This window comes from Malurus melanocephalus, unplaced genomic scaffold (genome assembly GCF_030028575.1).
Source record: "Malurus melanocephalus ecotype Western Australia unplaced genomic scaffold, MMel_1.1 scaffold_53, whole genome shotgun sequence".
NCBI lineage: Eukaryota > Metazoa > Chordata > Aves > Passeriformes > Maluridae > Malurus > Malurus melanocephalus.
In genome coordinates, this window is record NW_026623285.1 from 221,933 (window position 1) to 237,676 (window position 15,744).

General features: G+C 39.7%; 1 protein-coding gene across 1 annotated transcript; it reads left to right on the forward strand.

The window, feature by feature from the left end:
* Positions 1-5,879: 5,879 nt before the first annotated feature.
* FAM221A (family with sequence similarity 221 member A) lies at positions 5,880-15,344 on the forward strand. The gene is made up of 7 exons (XM_057365452.1): positions 5,880-6,273; positions 7,915-8,088; positions 8,545-8,735; positions 10,752-10,958; positions 11,779-11,889; positions 12,545-12,633; positions 14,338-15,344. The coding sequence occupies exons 1-7, from the start codon at positions 6,218-6,220 to the stop codon at positions 14,398-14,400; spliced, it is 891 nt and encodes a 296-aa protein (XP_057221435.1). The 5' UTR covers positions 5,880-6,217; the 3' UTR covers positions 14,401-15,344.
* Positions 15,345-15,744: the final 400 nt, after the last annotated feature.

Below are 15,744 nucleotides of genomic sequence, written 5' to 3' on the forward strand. Positions count from 1 at the left end.
GCTTTGGAGACTGATACATGCAGTCATGATAATTCATAGTGCAAATAGTTGCTTTTCTCTTATGTTTTGGTAGCCAAATGGCTCATTGGAATTAGCTTGTACTTGACAAACTGTTATATATGTAGTTACAGAGACAAAACTGTGAATTACCTCTCTTATAGTATAAAGTTCCATTCATGAATATAGTTGAAAGATGTGTGCTCCAGCAGTGCAGAAGGTGAAAGCTGACCTTCATSATGCTTTTTGCTGAGATGACAACACTTTTCAGAGTGGCAAAACTAAACCTAAGGTAAAAAGGTAAAATAAAACTAAAATTTAAGGTAAAAAAGGGATAGGGAAGGGATAAAGGGAGGATCTCAGCTGACTTTCCTATTAAGAACAGCAGCAAGAAAATATCTGCATGTTCTAGCCTGCAGCCTCGTGTATAGGACATGAGAGAGGTGTGGCAGCAAAGGCAGAAGGTTGTGTAAGAAACCCAAGGGCTTGTGAAGAAGAAGCAAAAAAAAGCCTATAGCTTACCCCAGGTCCAAAATGCTTGATGCAAAACAACAACATTTTGTTGTGTTGCCAAGCATATTTTTGCTTTGTGAGGAATATTTAAGTAGTATTTCTGCTGTGATGCAGTTTTTATCATGCAGCTTTGTATTTCCCATTTCAAATGACATCACAATTCCTCACAAAGTGACCTCATTCGAGTTGTGTGTTGATGGAATCTCCTTATGGTTGATTGGTTCATAGGCTGGATTAGRTTTGGGGTATTATTTTCTTTTCTGTCTTGCCCTGCTATTTGGAAGGCAGGAGCACATGTAACCTCTCTTATGTAAGGAACTGCTCGTTTGGGGGATGGGGGAGTGTTTTGGTTTTGTTCTTGAAATCTTTTTGTAAATTAGGAGACTTGAATTTTCCCAGCTGTAATTTGCCTCATGAGTGTTTATCAGCTGATTTTGCTAGGTAATTGGCAGTGCTTCTGAGTGATTGCTTCACGTAGGTGGCAAAAAAATGTTCAAGATCCACTCCCAACCAACAGTTCTAATGAAGAAAARTGGAAAGAAAGGAGTATATATTGACTGCTGTCTATTTAAATAGACAGAAACAGCACAGGACTCAATACCAGCCCTCGAGTTCCACAACTAAATAATTGGCAGGCATTGGTGAAAYTGTCTTTACTCTCTCATTCTTTTTGTTGCTTTTCTCATCTAAATAAAATTATTTTGAATCTCACCATAGTAACCTTAATGTAATGAAGATATCCAAGCATTATCTCACAATTGTGCGTGAAGAAGCACTGACTGGTTCCACATTAAAGAATTTTGRGATGAATGGATGGACAGATGGACAGACACTCCTCTGAAACACTGAGAYRGCCCTTAACAAGYTGCCTATGCACTGTTAGGTTCACARRCATTTGTTGATCTGTTTTAAATGAAATAAWTTATAAAATACAGAAACATGGCACAAGGGTGTACAGGTTCTTGTGTTTAGTGTGGTGAAACATCAGTATCCTTGGCTCTCAGAATTACATATTACAGTTGTCTGTTTTTCCAAGTACCTGCTAAATCCTTGTTTTTCAATAACAGGATCATTTAAAGCAGCTGACTAGATAGATCTGAATTCTAATTAAAGTATTAAAAATATTTGCTAATGCAGAGGTTTGCACACTGCATCATGTTTGTTGTGTGCAAGTTGCTTCAGCAACCAAGCACCTCTGAGCAGGTATGTGTTCTGGGGGTATTTGCTGCTGTTCCCAGGTCTGCTGTGATCATGGGAACGCAGCAGAGTAAATTGGAGAACCTCTATCAAAAAGTTTATTTAGAAAAATAATTGTATAAAATTTAACATCCCAGTTTATTTTGTTTCCTTGAAAACCTTTTAATKCCTAAAAATGTGCTGACCGATCGAATGAGCTGAATGTCTAAAACATTYTTGCATAAAATTGGTGTGGTATTTTTAGAGGTGATACAGAGTGTCARTTGATATATTTAGCAATTAATCCAAATATGACCCTCCTTTCGTAACGGTTATGATTTTTCACTGTTTTGTATTTTGCAAAAAAAAAAGTTTGCTTTCTTTGGGGTTCAATTTAATGTATCTGATAGTATGGCACCTTCAAAGGCAAGAGTGAAATGGGASACTTACCTTTATAGCAGCCAAAAATGTGAATTAGACTTCTGCTGTTTCTCCTGTGGAAGAGACTGGTACTGAATGGTTATTTCACTATCCTCAGTTTGTTRGGAATGATGCACACAGGCATTTAAAAATAGATTATTAAAATGAAGCCCAAGTTAAAATGAATTCACGTTTCATGCATTCATGGAATCACCTTTCTTAAGCACCAGTGGCATCACATGCTGCTGAATTATCTCTAAGGGATCTTAATTACTACAAATTTCCCAACTATGTTCATCAGTACCTCCAGCAAAAACCTTTCATTACTAATTGATCCTTGCTTGCACGTGAACTTCCATACTCCCTGTGGCATTCATCAACTYTGTCAGTTGGTGTCTAAACATGTTCTGTTTTTTCTGATAGCCAAACTGAAGAGAAACATGTTGACATATGTTAAAATACTAAAAATTTTAGTATTATTAAAATACTGTAAATTAGGTTTAATAATACACAAATTAATTTTTACTGTAGCATAATATATGARCATCATTAGAAGTTTATAAAAGTGAGTACTGCTTGCATTTGCTTTTATCAGTATATTGATAACATGTGAAGGGAGGAAACAATGTGATGGAAGCTGTTTCTGTTATTCTTTATGCTACTTAAATTCTTCTCATTTTCAGAAGAGCTAATTAATAATCATTGACCAGATCTGTAGAAATAGAATGACTGACTACTACTTCAAACKCMTGACTTGAGGTCTAAAATATTGGAMRTTTTTTTCTAAATTAATGAAGTGGCTATCTTCAATTTATAGATGTTTCACTGAGAATAATTTTAAGCTCTTGTCAAACCTGTAAGGGTTTAAAAAATGTAAAGGGTCACACATTTTATTGTTAACAGAGGGTGTTGAGAGAGACTGTCAACACCCTATGAAGCATTAAGCTGTTGCCTTTGATGTGTAGGCAGCACCTTAGGTCTCACGGAGCTGTACTGTATGTAAGTGTCCATATGTTCAACCCACTTTGATGTGTTCAGAGATCTTGGGCCAGCAGTATCCGTATGCTGCATCACAACTCTAGGAGGTAAAGCATGCCATCTGGATTCCTGTTCCTTTTTCTTACCTTGTGTCACAGCTTCTTCACGGTAACAGAAAGCTGCCTTTGTTTTTCTTCCCTGCTACTCAAAATTATTTGGCAGTTTACAAAAAAAAAAATAAAAAAAAAAATCTCTTTTGAGCAGTCTTGAATGAATTTTATTTTGGATGTTTATTAACAACCTCTTAGAAGGGATGAGAGACAGGAATGGATTTTCTGAATTCAAAATGTATTCCAATACTCATGCAGTGACAGTGAAAAGAGAGTGTTTGAGATACCTTTATTAACTAAGAACTCCATTTCCTAGTTRCAAAGTCTTTCACCTTTTATATCTGTTCTCAAGTCAGTCTACTCATGTAAGATTCAAGCAGATGTTGAGTGGTGGCTGTATTAGCACTGGGTGCTAATAAACTGAACACTCTGTATTGCAAAACACTTGCTGTGATCAAATCCAGGAAAAAAATCCTCATTTTTTTCAATGGGAAGTAGTTCATATGACAGATGCCTCACAAAAAAATGACTTCATTTCCTATTCTCAGTAAGTTGTGACTGTTCATGCATAAACACTGACACAGAAGTGCCATATAGGCTAACATTTGTAGCCCTCACTGAAAGGTGCCTTAACTAAGAAGTCAGGCTCTTCTCTCTAAAGCCAAACTATTTCAGAGAACTGTTTTTAACAAAGATCTTGCACAGATGAGGCACATCAACCCATGACATAGGAGCTTTGCTCATTCTGGGTGAACCAGGCTTGCCAGAGCTCTTCCCCCTACACACCTCCCCCTTTATTGGCAGTACTGGGATCTCTGGCACCAGCAAAATGTGCATACAGATAAGGTATCTTAGAGATCTTCAGTTTCGTGCAGCTCCTGGGCAGCAGTGTGTTCCTCAGTATGTTCAAGCTCCCTCTCTGCAGAGCTTCTTGTCCTGCTTTCAAGGTCCCCTATCTTCCATCTGTTTCTTTTTCAAAGTTTTGGTCACAGGAGGGATTTTCCCTGACAATCCTGACTTTTTTTTGTGTGATTTAATTTTCTTCCACTAGCTTACTTGAAAATGTATTGGCTGCAGTGGGAACTTGTTCCTGTACCTTTCCTGCCTTTCAGGGTGACCTGTTCATGTTCAGGTCTCAGTGTGACAGAATGTGTGTGTTGTGTTGCAGTGCTGTCTGGTCTGCTGAAATTTCTTATACATGTGGCATAGCCACAGGACAAATGCCCAGACCATATGCCCTATCACCTTATTTGGATACTGTTGGGAACCTGAGAGTCTCCCTGTTGTTTCTTCTCTCTGGGAGACGTTTTGGTAAAACATTGCCATGGCCCTTGTGACATTCCTCTTCACCTTCTGCTGCATTGTTGGTGGCTTGCCCAGCTCAAAACCATGTGGAGATTTCCCTGAATTGCTGTACCTTTTTTTTTTTGGCCAGGGAAGTACCATTGTGTGGTGTGGAAAAAGCCTTTCCTCTTGGATCTCAGTTTGACAGTGTGAAGGCTCGTAGTTTATGCTAGCAGGCAGAGCACAATTTAAATACCAGTTTCCTAAAGCTTGGATAAGAAAAAGGTACTACATTTTTTTCTTCACATATTTGGTCACTTTGTGGCCATTCTTGTGCTTGTATCAAGGGGAAGCAGTCGACTCACACAGATAGTGCAGTATCAGAAATAGCAGCCTGTGGTGGATTCACTAAAAACATGGAGGAGTTTCAATGTGGTGACATTAATCATGGCACATGGAAAGGAATTGAGAATTGCAGGTTGCCAGTCTTAGAACCATCTWTGGTTAGGAGTGTTTCCAAAGTTGKCCTCCTGYARTCTTGAATTATGRACAAAACATRTATTTTATAATGAAACATACATTTTATTTTGTATAGGAAGAGAAATCAGTGACCAACCAGAAATACCCCTCACCTATCCACCACATGTGGTGGTCTAAATAGTAGCAGCAGCAAAAGGCGATGTGGGTGCAAGGCAGGCACTGGGAGGGCTTGGGTATGCGATGCGATGCGATGTGATGATGTGATGTGATGTGATGTGATGTGATGTGATGTGATGTGATGTGATGTGATGTGATGTGATGTGATGTGATGTGTGGCTGGTGTGACTGTGGATGTCATTCGGAGGCACCGTACTTGTGACTGCCTACCCGGGGAGTGTGAGCGCACCACGTGTATCCTGTCCTTGATACTGAGCTGCTCAAGATTTGAATCAAACTTTGAATTTTTTTTTTTTCGGTTGTTAATCAGTAGCTATAGCTGGACAGTTATGATTGAGCAATTGCATTGTGAACGTTGTATGCTTGGCTAGTTGTTTGTTTTAAGGAAAAGAGAAGACAATCGAGAGATGAATGGTCTATCTGGATGAGAGCCACCGTGAGTGAAGCCAGCAGAACTGAGCAGTARCTGGGGGAATGGTAATTCTGGCTGTGGGCGATCCCGACCACCTACTCAAAACAGCCTGAAATGGGCAGAACTGTGCCTGTGTACTAATTAGCATGAGAACGGAGAGATATGACTAGCAAATAGAGAGTTGATTACTAATTAATAGAAAACTTACGCAATTTGTAGCCAGTGAATGCCGCTGCCTTTGTTATAACGAATAAACAGCGTAAAGTTTTGATGATCTAGCCTTTTGTGGGTTACCACGCAGCTCAAACACCGAAGTGCCTCGCCCCGGTGTGTGACTCGCCGCTGCGCGCCCGGTAACGAGCGGCCGGGACAGCGCCCAGGCGCGGGGCTGGCCGTGCCTCCCGCTCCGCTCGTTCCTCAGCCGCCGCTGCGGGCGAACCGGCCCCCGCCTGCCTCCCGGTGCCTCCCGGTGCCTCCCTCCAGCCCCCCGCTTTCCCCCGCCTGCCCCCTGCCCGTTCCCCGCCCTCCCCGGCCTGTCCCCCACCTTCCCGCCGCCTTTCCCCCGCTTGYCCCCCGCCTTTCCCCCTTCTGCTCCCGGTGCCTCCCGGTGCCCCCCGCCCGCCGCTCTCGGTGCGCGGCGCTCCCGGGGCCCTGTCCGCTCCCAGCGGGCATGGAGCGGCTGCAGGTGGATGCGCAGGCCCTGGAGGAGTACGCGGAGTACCGGCGGTGAGGGGCCGGGGCCGGGGGCGGCGCGGTGGGGTCGCTGGGGCGGGGCCGGGCGCTTCCAGCCGGCCCGCGGGTGCGGGTGGCAGCCGTGTCGCATCCCCGGTTGCTGGCCCGCGGCCCGGGATTCCATTCCTCCGGGAGGGATGCTCGCCTCCCGCCCTCTGGCATTGACTGCTTCGGGGTCTGCGGCGGCTTCGCTRAGTCACACGCAGCGCCCGCTGTTCATTGTCGCAGTCGGAGGTGCGGTGGCCGGTGTGCCCTGGTGAGGACACATTGCGAGCCTTGGCTGTCAGCAGTGGAGTCACGCACCGTCCCTCGCATCCAGGCCCACCCGGCACTCTGAGGTGTGCTGGGAGAGGCCATCTGGTCTGATTGTGGCATCCCTGCCCACCGCAGGGGCGTTGGAATTAGGTGGTCTTTARGGTCCCTTCCAATCCAAACCATGATTTGATAATCTGCCAGCCGTACTGCTCTTTCAGAATACAAGGACTCCTGTGCATCACAAATTCCCAATTTTGCATAAGTATMAATCCCTTATATTGCTGCGTGTCTTTGCTAAACTTGTCAGCAGTCCTCTCGAAAGGCTGAACAAAAATAAACACATTGTGCTGAGATGAGATCTTAATTTAGTTTAGGAGAACCTTGAGTAAAACACCAGAGGAAGGCACTGTGATATTTCTTACATAAGATGTGCAGTGATTCAGTGGGTGTTGGCTGGCTTGACACGCAAATGATAGCGTTGGGTTGGCACATTATTCTGGTGCTKCACAGTGCTGGCAATGCACAGATCCACAGAGTATTTGACAAAGAATTGCTCATTCAGTGTGTTTTAGCACATCCAGTAAATCATAACTGAATTTTTACAGACAATAAAATCACTTTCAGCGTAGGTAAGTGCTGCAGTTGAGTCTCAATAGTATTTTACAGATTTTATTTATTGTCATCAATTGTGTCCATAAATGCAGAATTYGGATGCTGCTCCAGTGTTCCGTGTTCACTGACCATGCATTTGAACACAGTGATAGCTTAAACAAATGGGCCTGTCTGAATTGTGGAATACAGCTCTCACCAACTTCAGCTACAGAAACTAGCACACTCTTCTTGCAAATGGAAGACAACTTGGATGTGTTRTTTGCCTGCTCGCAGTGAAATACTCAGACTAGACTGAGATTAATCTCTGGATACAAATTTGCAGTGCAGTTTGGTKTAGATGGGTGAAGTGGCTTGCCAGAGGTCAGTCAAGAAGACTGTGGCAGAGCTGGTTTGTTATATGACCCTTGATGCTCATTGCTTTTTTTTTTTTATTTTTTTTTTTCCAAAAGAACACTTGGTAGTTTGCTTTATTATTTTTTTCCTTCTCTCTTACAACTGGTTTTTAGTCCATCAGAGCAAGATCTTCAGAAGAAAGAGTTCTTCTTTTTTGAACATTGTTCATTTGAAGAACATTGTTCAAAAAATGTTCTCTAAAATYAGCTAYMGCTCTGTTAAATTATTAGAACAGTAATATGAAATACAAGACTTGTTTTGCATTTACAGAAAAAATGCTGTTATACATTATTTGGAAAAAATACCTGGAGAAATCTACTTTTATTGTCTCTATTTTCTTATGGCTTTTTTTTTTTTTAAATGACATGTATACAGAATTGTAGGTGATGATGATGGAGGAAAGCTCTTTACTCCTGAGGAATATGAGGAGTAHAAAAGAAAAGTATTACCAGCTCGGCTAAAGAACAGGTTGTATGTGAGCTGGAGATCACCAACTGGCATGGACTGCAAGCTTGTGGGACCAGAGACACCGTGCTTTTGCACTCACCGGTGGGTACCTTTTCTTCTTTTACACTTTCGTATTTTAAAAAACCAGAAAAATGTGAAATATTCCTGAACATTTACAGTACCACATAGGCAAGTTTATTCAATGTCTAAGGATTGAGAAAATTAGGTTTTAAATAGTAAGAACTGTTTGTAAGTGTAAATCTCAATGTATTGCTGAGACCATAATGATTTTGCAATCTCAATAAATTCAGCTGTAAGGCATGATCAGATTGATTCTRGTAATGCTCTCAAAATGAAACCTAAGGAGATGTGATATTTATGTAATGCCTATATGTAAAAACACCTGATACCATGCATTTAATTGAAAATTAAMAACAATAAATAATATAATTAATGCTGCTTCAAAACCAAAGTTCTTGAAGTAACTTATAAGCCTTTCAGTTAGTTATCTGGTAAATACTACCACAGTTATAAAAGTTATTATTTTTCCTGGTTTAGGTACAAACAACACAAAACAGACTATGAGGAGCTTCCCAAAGAGCGCCCTATCAGTGTGCCTTGCAGAGTGAAGCGCTGTCCGTGCCAGTCGTACCAGTTTGTGCCCCTGAATGGCACCCAGCCCATCCGCTGCCGCTGCAAGCACTTCCCCGATCAGCACAGCGCAGCGCCCGGCTTTGCCTGTAACTCCTGTGAGTTTCTGCTGGGCTTGCAGCATTCCTTGCCAGGAAAATCAACAGGAACAGCATGTTAAGGATCTGTGTTCTGCACAGGGTGTTGGGTATCTGCTGCACTTGTCACTGAGGTGAATTGTCATCCTTGAGGAAGGGCGACAAGTGGGAAGGAAAACATCACCCTTTGCACAGGAGGGTTTAGAACAACATCCTTCGTTTCTCCAGCTCCTGTGAAGGAGTTTAAATCCCTGAATGGTTCTGATGGGTTCTTACGGAGACAGATGCCTGAAGTCAGACAGTATGAAATCAGCCTGTTTGTCACTTCCAGCTGCAAGCATGTGCCTTTTCTACTTGAACTTGGTAGTTTGAGAGAGAGAAGTGTTGATCTCTATTCCTCTGTTGCCTAGTTGACCATAATGTTAATACATTTTTATATCTTTTTTCAACTCAGCAGGAAGTAGCACTTTGTTCACAAATAATACAATTGTTAGCACTCTAACAAAGCAGTTCCTGAGCATACAGATTGTGGGTCCAGAAATGCAAATGAGAATGGAGTTTCTGCAAGATCTTAGAGAAAGGATTAAGAGGAAGCTTTTTGCTACAGTTGTTTGAGGTTAATGAAATGAAACAGCAGTAATTATTAACCACAGGAAATAAATAATGCATAAAGATGTTTTAGTTTGAAACCTTGAATTACATAAGATGAAGATTTTTTTTTGCTAGAGTTCTGCGGTGTTATTAAATTCCTTTCATGGAATGTCTCTTTTGTACAGAAAAAACTGCAAACAGCTTTTGCTGGTTGAGAATCATATCCTACAGATTAAAGAGAACCTTATCCCACAGGCTTTTAAGAATTTGCACTAAGTTATGCGAAAATCTTAAATGTGCAACTGGATAATTCAAACTGAATCCAYAGAACTGTGTTTTAAATATTAATTTATATTATGCCTTTTATAGTGTTTATCAGAAATACCAGACACTTCTGAGGGTTTCACAGAACTGAGATTTTGCACAGAAGTGCCAAGAATTGTTTCTGTTTCAGACTTGTGTTGTTGTAATGTGATGGTATTAGTCTTGTCCAGTGTTGATAAATCTAATGTGATWGATAAGTTATAATTGAAAAACTTWGTGCTTGTTGTGCWGTATATRTTGCATAYAYTGTATTCTGTGTCCAAACACAGRGTTCTGTTACTGAGCAGTGCCCAAAATAACATGAAAAATCCTTTAATGTTTTCGAGAGTGTGATCCACGTGTTACACAAAACTTAAAAGAAATCTTTTATGATGCTCCACAAAATGAACTGTGAGTTGGAAGTGGGGCATTTTATATARTGAAACATTTGCAACATCACTTCCTCAATTTCTTGGACACATTGCTGCTTCAGAGAGGCTTTGATGACAATTTTAGAAGTAGCTAGGGCAGACAGGTCACTTCTGAATGTCACATGGCATTTTTATAACTATTTCAGTTGCATYCTGTGGCTGTGTAAGCTTAAAAAACCTCTGAAAGTCAGTCTAATGATACTCCTGTATGGAACCCATTTTGTTGCTTCCACAATCTATTTGCTACTGAGAAAATTTTGCTAATTTTAGAAGACGTTTAAATTGTGATTTGTGTAATAAATTGTGAAGTTTCTTAGCCATGCAACACTGATGTGTGCTATACACCTTTGGAGGGAATGCTGCCAAAATGATGGCAGGTTGTCATTTTCATCCAGTGTCAAAACATCTTTTTCTTGTATTCGTTCTAAGTGGATGAAGAAGCATATTGCTAATCACAATGGAGAAACACATTGCAATACAGGAAACTGTTAGATATCAGAAAAGAATTTTCTGATCCAGGATTGGTCCAGGCTGCTCAGAGAGGTGGAATCTCCATCCTCAGAGATACTTGAAACTTGGCTCTGTAAGATCCTGCAACTGGATTGCCCTCATGATGTAATCCCAAGCATCGTACTTTCTCTTTCATGCACCTTTTCATGCAGCAGGATGCTTAAATTCCATCATCATCTCACTCATTTATTTGTTTTTTTAGGTTCCAAGTGTTCAGGCTTTCATAGCTCCTTTACCTGTGCATGTGGTCAGCCAGCATAYGCTCACGAAACRGTTGTGGAAACGAAAGAGGAGCGCWTAGCCCAAGGAAAGCCCGTGGGGCAGGATGTTCCTTACGCTGCCATGGGAGGACTGACAGGTTTTAGTTCTCTAGCAGAAGGCTACATGAGGCTYGATGACAGTGGAATAGGTATGTGCAACTGATCTGAGATGAAATTTTAATTATCTGTCTAAGTTTTGGAAAGTGCTGAATCAAAATAGATTTTTAAAATCTGAAGGGAAATTAGATCAATAGGAGTAGGRCTGCAGAAAGGCAGCTCCTTTCCAGCAGTCCTCAGGTGTTAAGAGATCACATTGTCCAATTTCCTCTAGTGAATTGATAAAAAACTTCTTTATCAACAATTCCGGTGTTTAACCCAGCTGCCTCTGGTTGAAATGCAGCATATCCTTTAGAGAGAACCTGTAACTTCAAATACTTCCTGTAACCTGATACTTTCACATTCTATTTGGGTTAGTTCTTTAGCCTAACACTACCCAGGTATTTCTTGGTTATAGATTTACAGCATTTTTGTTTCCAAACTCAAAGGTTAATAGCTGTTCAGCATAAAAAAAAGAGGTAATTGGTAGAACTTTTTAACAGACATGTTAGTTGGTCTTGRTGCTTTTTCTGCTCTGTGATTTTGCATCATTTAATAACGGACATGTTTGATCCTGAAATACTGTTCTGGCTATTATTGCTACATACTCATACTTTCTTTTTCAAGTTCTGGACTGGATTCCTGGATTTGTCTGAAGTTTAAAAACTTCAGCATTACTTCAATAATTAAAGAAAGAAAGCTCTTCATTCCTTTTGAAGCCGCCCTTTTAATGTTTTTGTTAACTCAGGTTTATGGGGTCTGTGCAGAGAGTTGTAGATATGAATCTGTAACCTTGTTTTGACCCTGTCAAATATATTAGGAACATATCTCCTGAAGTTAATTATTGTTTTCATTCAACTTATTTTCTAACAGGTGCTCCTCCTGCTGAACTTTTAGATGCCCCCATTACTAGCATGGATCATCCATTTCTGAAAGCATTTCAGGGCCCTTCTAGTTCTACTCAAACCATCCCACAAATAGCAGGTAGGATAATATRATTAGGATAATATTGTTATATAAAAAGAATTAAATATAAAGTTAATTGATTTTATTAATGAATTGAAGGATGCTTAGGACATTAAATTGAGTATTGAAGCCTCAGTATGTGAAAGGTTAGTACAACATTCATGTGCTTCAAATGCTTAGAATGACTTAATGCTTGCTGTTTTTGCTCCTGGTGTACTTTTTACCTTAAATTATTTTTTTTGTTAATGTTTGTTATCTTCCCCATTAATGGTATCATGTATTCATTGGATCAGCTTTTAACATTTTYAATTTCTTTTAGAATCTCATATCTGAACGGGTTGTACATATTCAGCACAATCATGTGACAGTGCTTTCTGCCAGAAAGGTTTTTCTACATGGGATTATGGATCACTTATACTTTTTTTTATGCCTCTCATTTAGTAGAACAATTTAGCAATTACTATAACTGTTGAACTCCTTAAGATAATTTATAATAGGTGCAAGCTTAGACTAAAAAGGTTTCTCTTTAGTCCCAGCTGATGGGTTTAGTGCTTGCTTATAAAGGTGAGCTCCCATTTCAAATGGATTTTGCCCGATGTAAAACATAACTAATGGAATAACAAAWAACATTAATGAAAAAAGACATTTTTTTTGTTTATGTTCTGTTTTTCAGGTAGTTCAAGTGCCACAGGGCAAGTTTCTCATGGAAAACAGTCAGAAGCTGATGACATGGCTTACTTTGAAAAACGTTATCAAGAACGGGCAAGTTACTGCATTTATTGCTTTATTTCAATACACTTTCACAAGAGGATGTCTGAAACTGATATATATATGATTTAAGTGGCATATCAGGCATTGTATAACTCCTTCTCAATTCTTGAGAAAGCTAGCCTCTKAACATAAATTTTAAAATACAGTTATGAGCTATTACAGGATTTCAGAGGTCAGTCATGTGTGGGATGGCATTTACCTTAACTAGGCACATAGCTCTCTATTACAGAAAACCAAAGCATTTTACTGTGTGACAAAAAGAAACAGCAGTGCAGACACACAGAAACTCCCCTGTGACATTTAGGACTTTATCACGTTCCTTTTTTTTTTTTTTTAATGAATGTTTTTGCCAGTTGGGCTAAATCTTCTCTGTATTTCTTAGATGACCTGTATCACTCAAAGATGCCTCCTCCACCCTACAGACTAGCTTTAATTTCAATGCCCTATGGCATGGGTTATTCACATGTTTAAATACCTTTTCTTTCCCCGTGTTAGCCCCTTAGCTCCACCATCTCAGCTGAAGTATGTCTCAACTGTTTATGAATTGTTTTGTAAGGCAATGTGTCATAATCAACTTTTAAAATCAAAACTGTTTTTCTGCTTTGCTTGCTGCTTGCAACAAGGTGTTTGTTAAGGACAAAACTGTTCCAGCTTTGTGAAATTTTAAATGTTTTTCTTTGTTTTGTAAATCATCACAAAATAGGGACAGATGCTACACATATTACATAGTTTTATAAAAATCATCATATTCAAATTTCTCCATGTCTTTTTCTCCCCAAGATTTTATTTTCTTTGCAAAAGGTAGTAGGAATTTCAGATAGAAACCCCAAGCCTCCAAGTAGGGAAGTGTTTTAAAATGGATTTCTGTGTAGACCAACTACAGGCTTACTTAGCAGTGAGTTTATTTGTAGACATCTGAATGAGGAATGAGGCCTTGTTTCCTTTTGATATTATTTTATGGTGGGAAGAAGCATGTTAATTTTTCTTTTTCTTGCATTTTTGATAGCAGCATATGTGTTAGATGAGATGCAAAAGTCTCTGCATCCTTTTTATGTAGTTGCTCTATATATAATTTCATTCACTAGCATAGCAATACTTGAGAAAAACTGGAGCTTCTAAAACCAGCAGATATATTTGGATTTATAGTCCTGCTATAAAGTGGCAGAGTGAAATGTGCATGTGTTGTTAAATTTTACCACTCTGTAAGACCCTGCTATGTAGAAAAAAATCTTACAAGAGGAAGTCATGACCTTGTGAGTCGGGGGGGGGACAGTGAGATGAAGGTTCAGCCCCGTTCCTGGGTGGTTTTGTGTGCGCTGGTTCATCTGACTGTGTCTGTTAAACATCTGCAATAAAACTGCTCTACCTTTCATTGACATAAAGATAAAGCCATGAACATTTGTGAGGCGCACTGGCCTTGAGGGATACTTAAATACCCAGATTGCCATTATCAGAGATAAGGCAGCCTTGGTTTGAGTAGGGGAGGAGCTGCAGAGGCATGGAAGTGCTCCTTTGTACTGTGGTGCAAACCTAAGCAGTGCCAGGTTGGGWTATTGAATAATGATCTGTGCCTCTCTCCACTGCATGTGTCGCWCTGGTAATTTGTGAGTGGATGTAGAAATTCAGTATTGCATTGTTAGGTGACWTGCAAATCAGTGTTTCAACCACTGCTGGTGTCTTTTTTTTTTGTTACAGCTTAAAATGGAGAAAGCTGCTAAACGGAAAGAGAGGAGTCCAGCACCATCAAAGAAGCCATGAGATTAATAAATAAATATTTATTATTTGACACATTGTTTGTTTTTGCATTGAGTATTTTTCTCTATGCCTACCTGCATACTTGTAATTATTAGTTTATTTATTCTGTTGATTTGTTATTTTGCTGAAATTAATTTTTAATTATCTTGCTTTAATATAACTGGTTCTCTGAYTGATATGTTTCTAATCTCCAGAACTGCTACACAGATATTTCTTTGAGAATGGAGAACCATATTTAGGGAGTTRCAGAACTGTTATTTAAGGTCTGAGAGAATAACTTGTATTTAAATTGTAGATTCCAGGAGGGCAAAGAAAATATGTCTTATTCTTAGACTTTTATGATATATTTTCTTTATTTGTTGAGTCCTTTGAACTCATCTTGTTCATGGATATTACATGGTGAGATTTGTTTTGTTAATATTGACATTTTAATATTTTCTTTAAACCTTTTCTTCCCTTTCTTTCCTCTTCWGTTGGTTTCATTTTCTTGACATAAAATTCAGACATACCCCATTTCTCTCACACTTCTGTAGGCAGCGTTCTTGCCATCATATAAATATTTTTATAAAGTGTGACGTTCTGTACACTTGTAAAACCATTTCCACACTTATGAGGTACTTGAAGGGATCTTGCTTGTATACTTTATCCCAGATTTCTCTGGTGATACCATTCTTCCAATTCTGTTTGTTTGTTACTGTTCATAACAATTCTGACACTAAAATTCTGAAAGCCTTAAGTGGAAATGAAGAGGTTATTTATAGCATGTAAACCAATAATTGCATGCTGTTGGGTACAAACTTATTTATCCAACATATTCATAATGTCTGATCCAGCACAGACTGAATCACCTCAAGGAGATGTGCTTTTGTATTCTTTGTTCATATTCACGGTTGTGGCAGCATACGTTGTATTGAATGTAGTGGACAGAAAATACAAAATTAAGTGACTCTGTGGTGGTTTAAATGTGCAAAGCAGCATGGCAAGGACTTGGTCCAAAATAACTGGCAGAKAGTGCAGCTTAGGAGGCAAAAACAGACCCTGAGTTAACTTACTCTCCTTTGAAAACAGAGAGTAGTAAGTCAGTTTTTTCTTAAAAAATGACTCTCAGACTGGAGGCTTTGCAGGTGGTGTGAGATTTTACAGCAAGAATTGGGAGAAGTTTGGTTTCCCATTGGAGAGATTGCCTCCATGTGCCTGATGGGCAAAGAAAAAGAGGTGAGTTTGAAGGCTTTAAGTACAAGCAACTTGCTTTTTTTGTTCAGGAATCAGCTGCAGTGTGAAGGCTCAGTTTCAGAAGAGCCACTCACCTTAACTCTGGCCTGTAGTGCCATTACTACAGATGCTAAT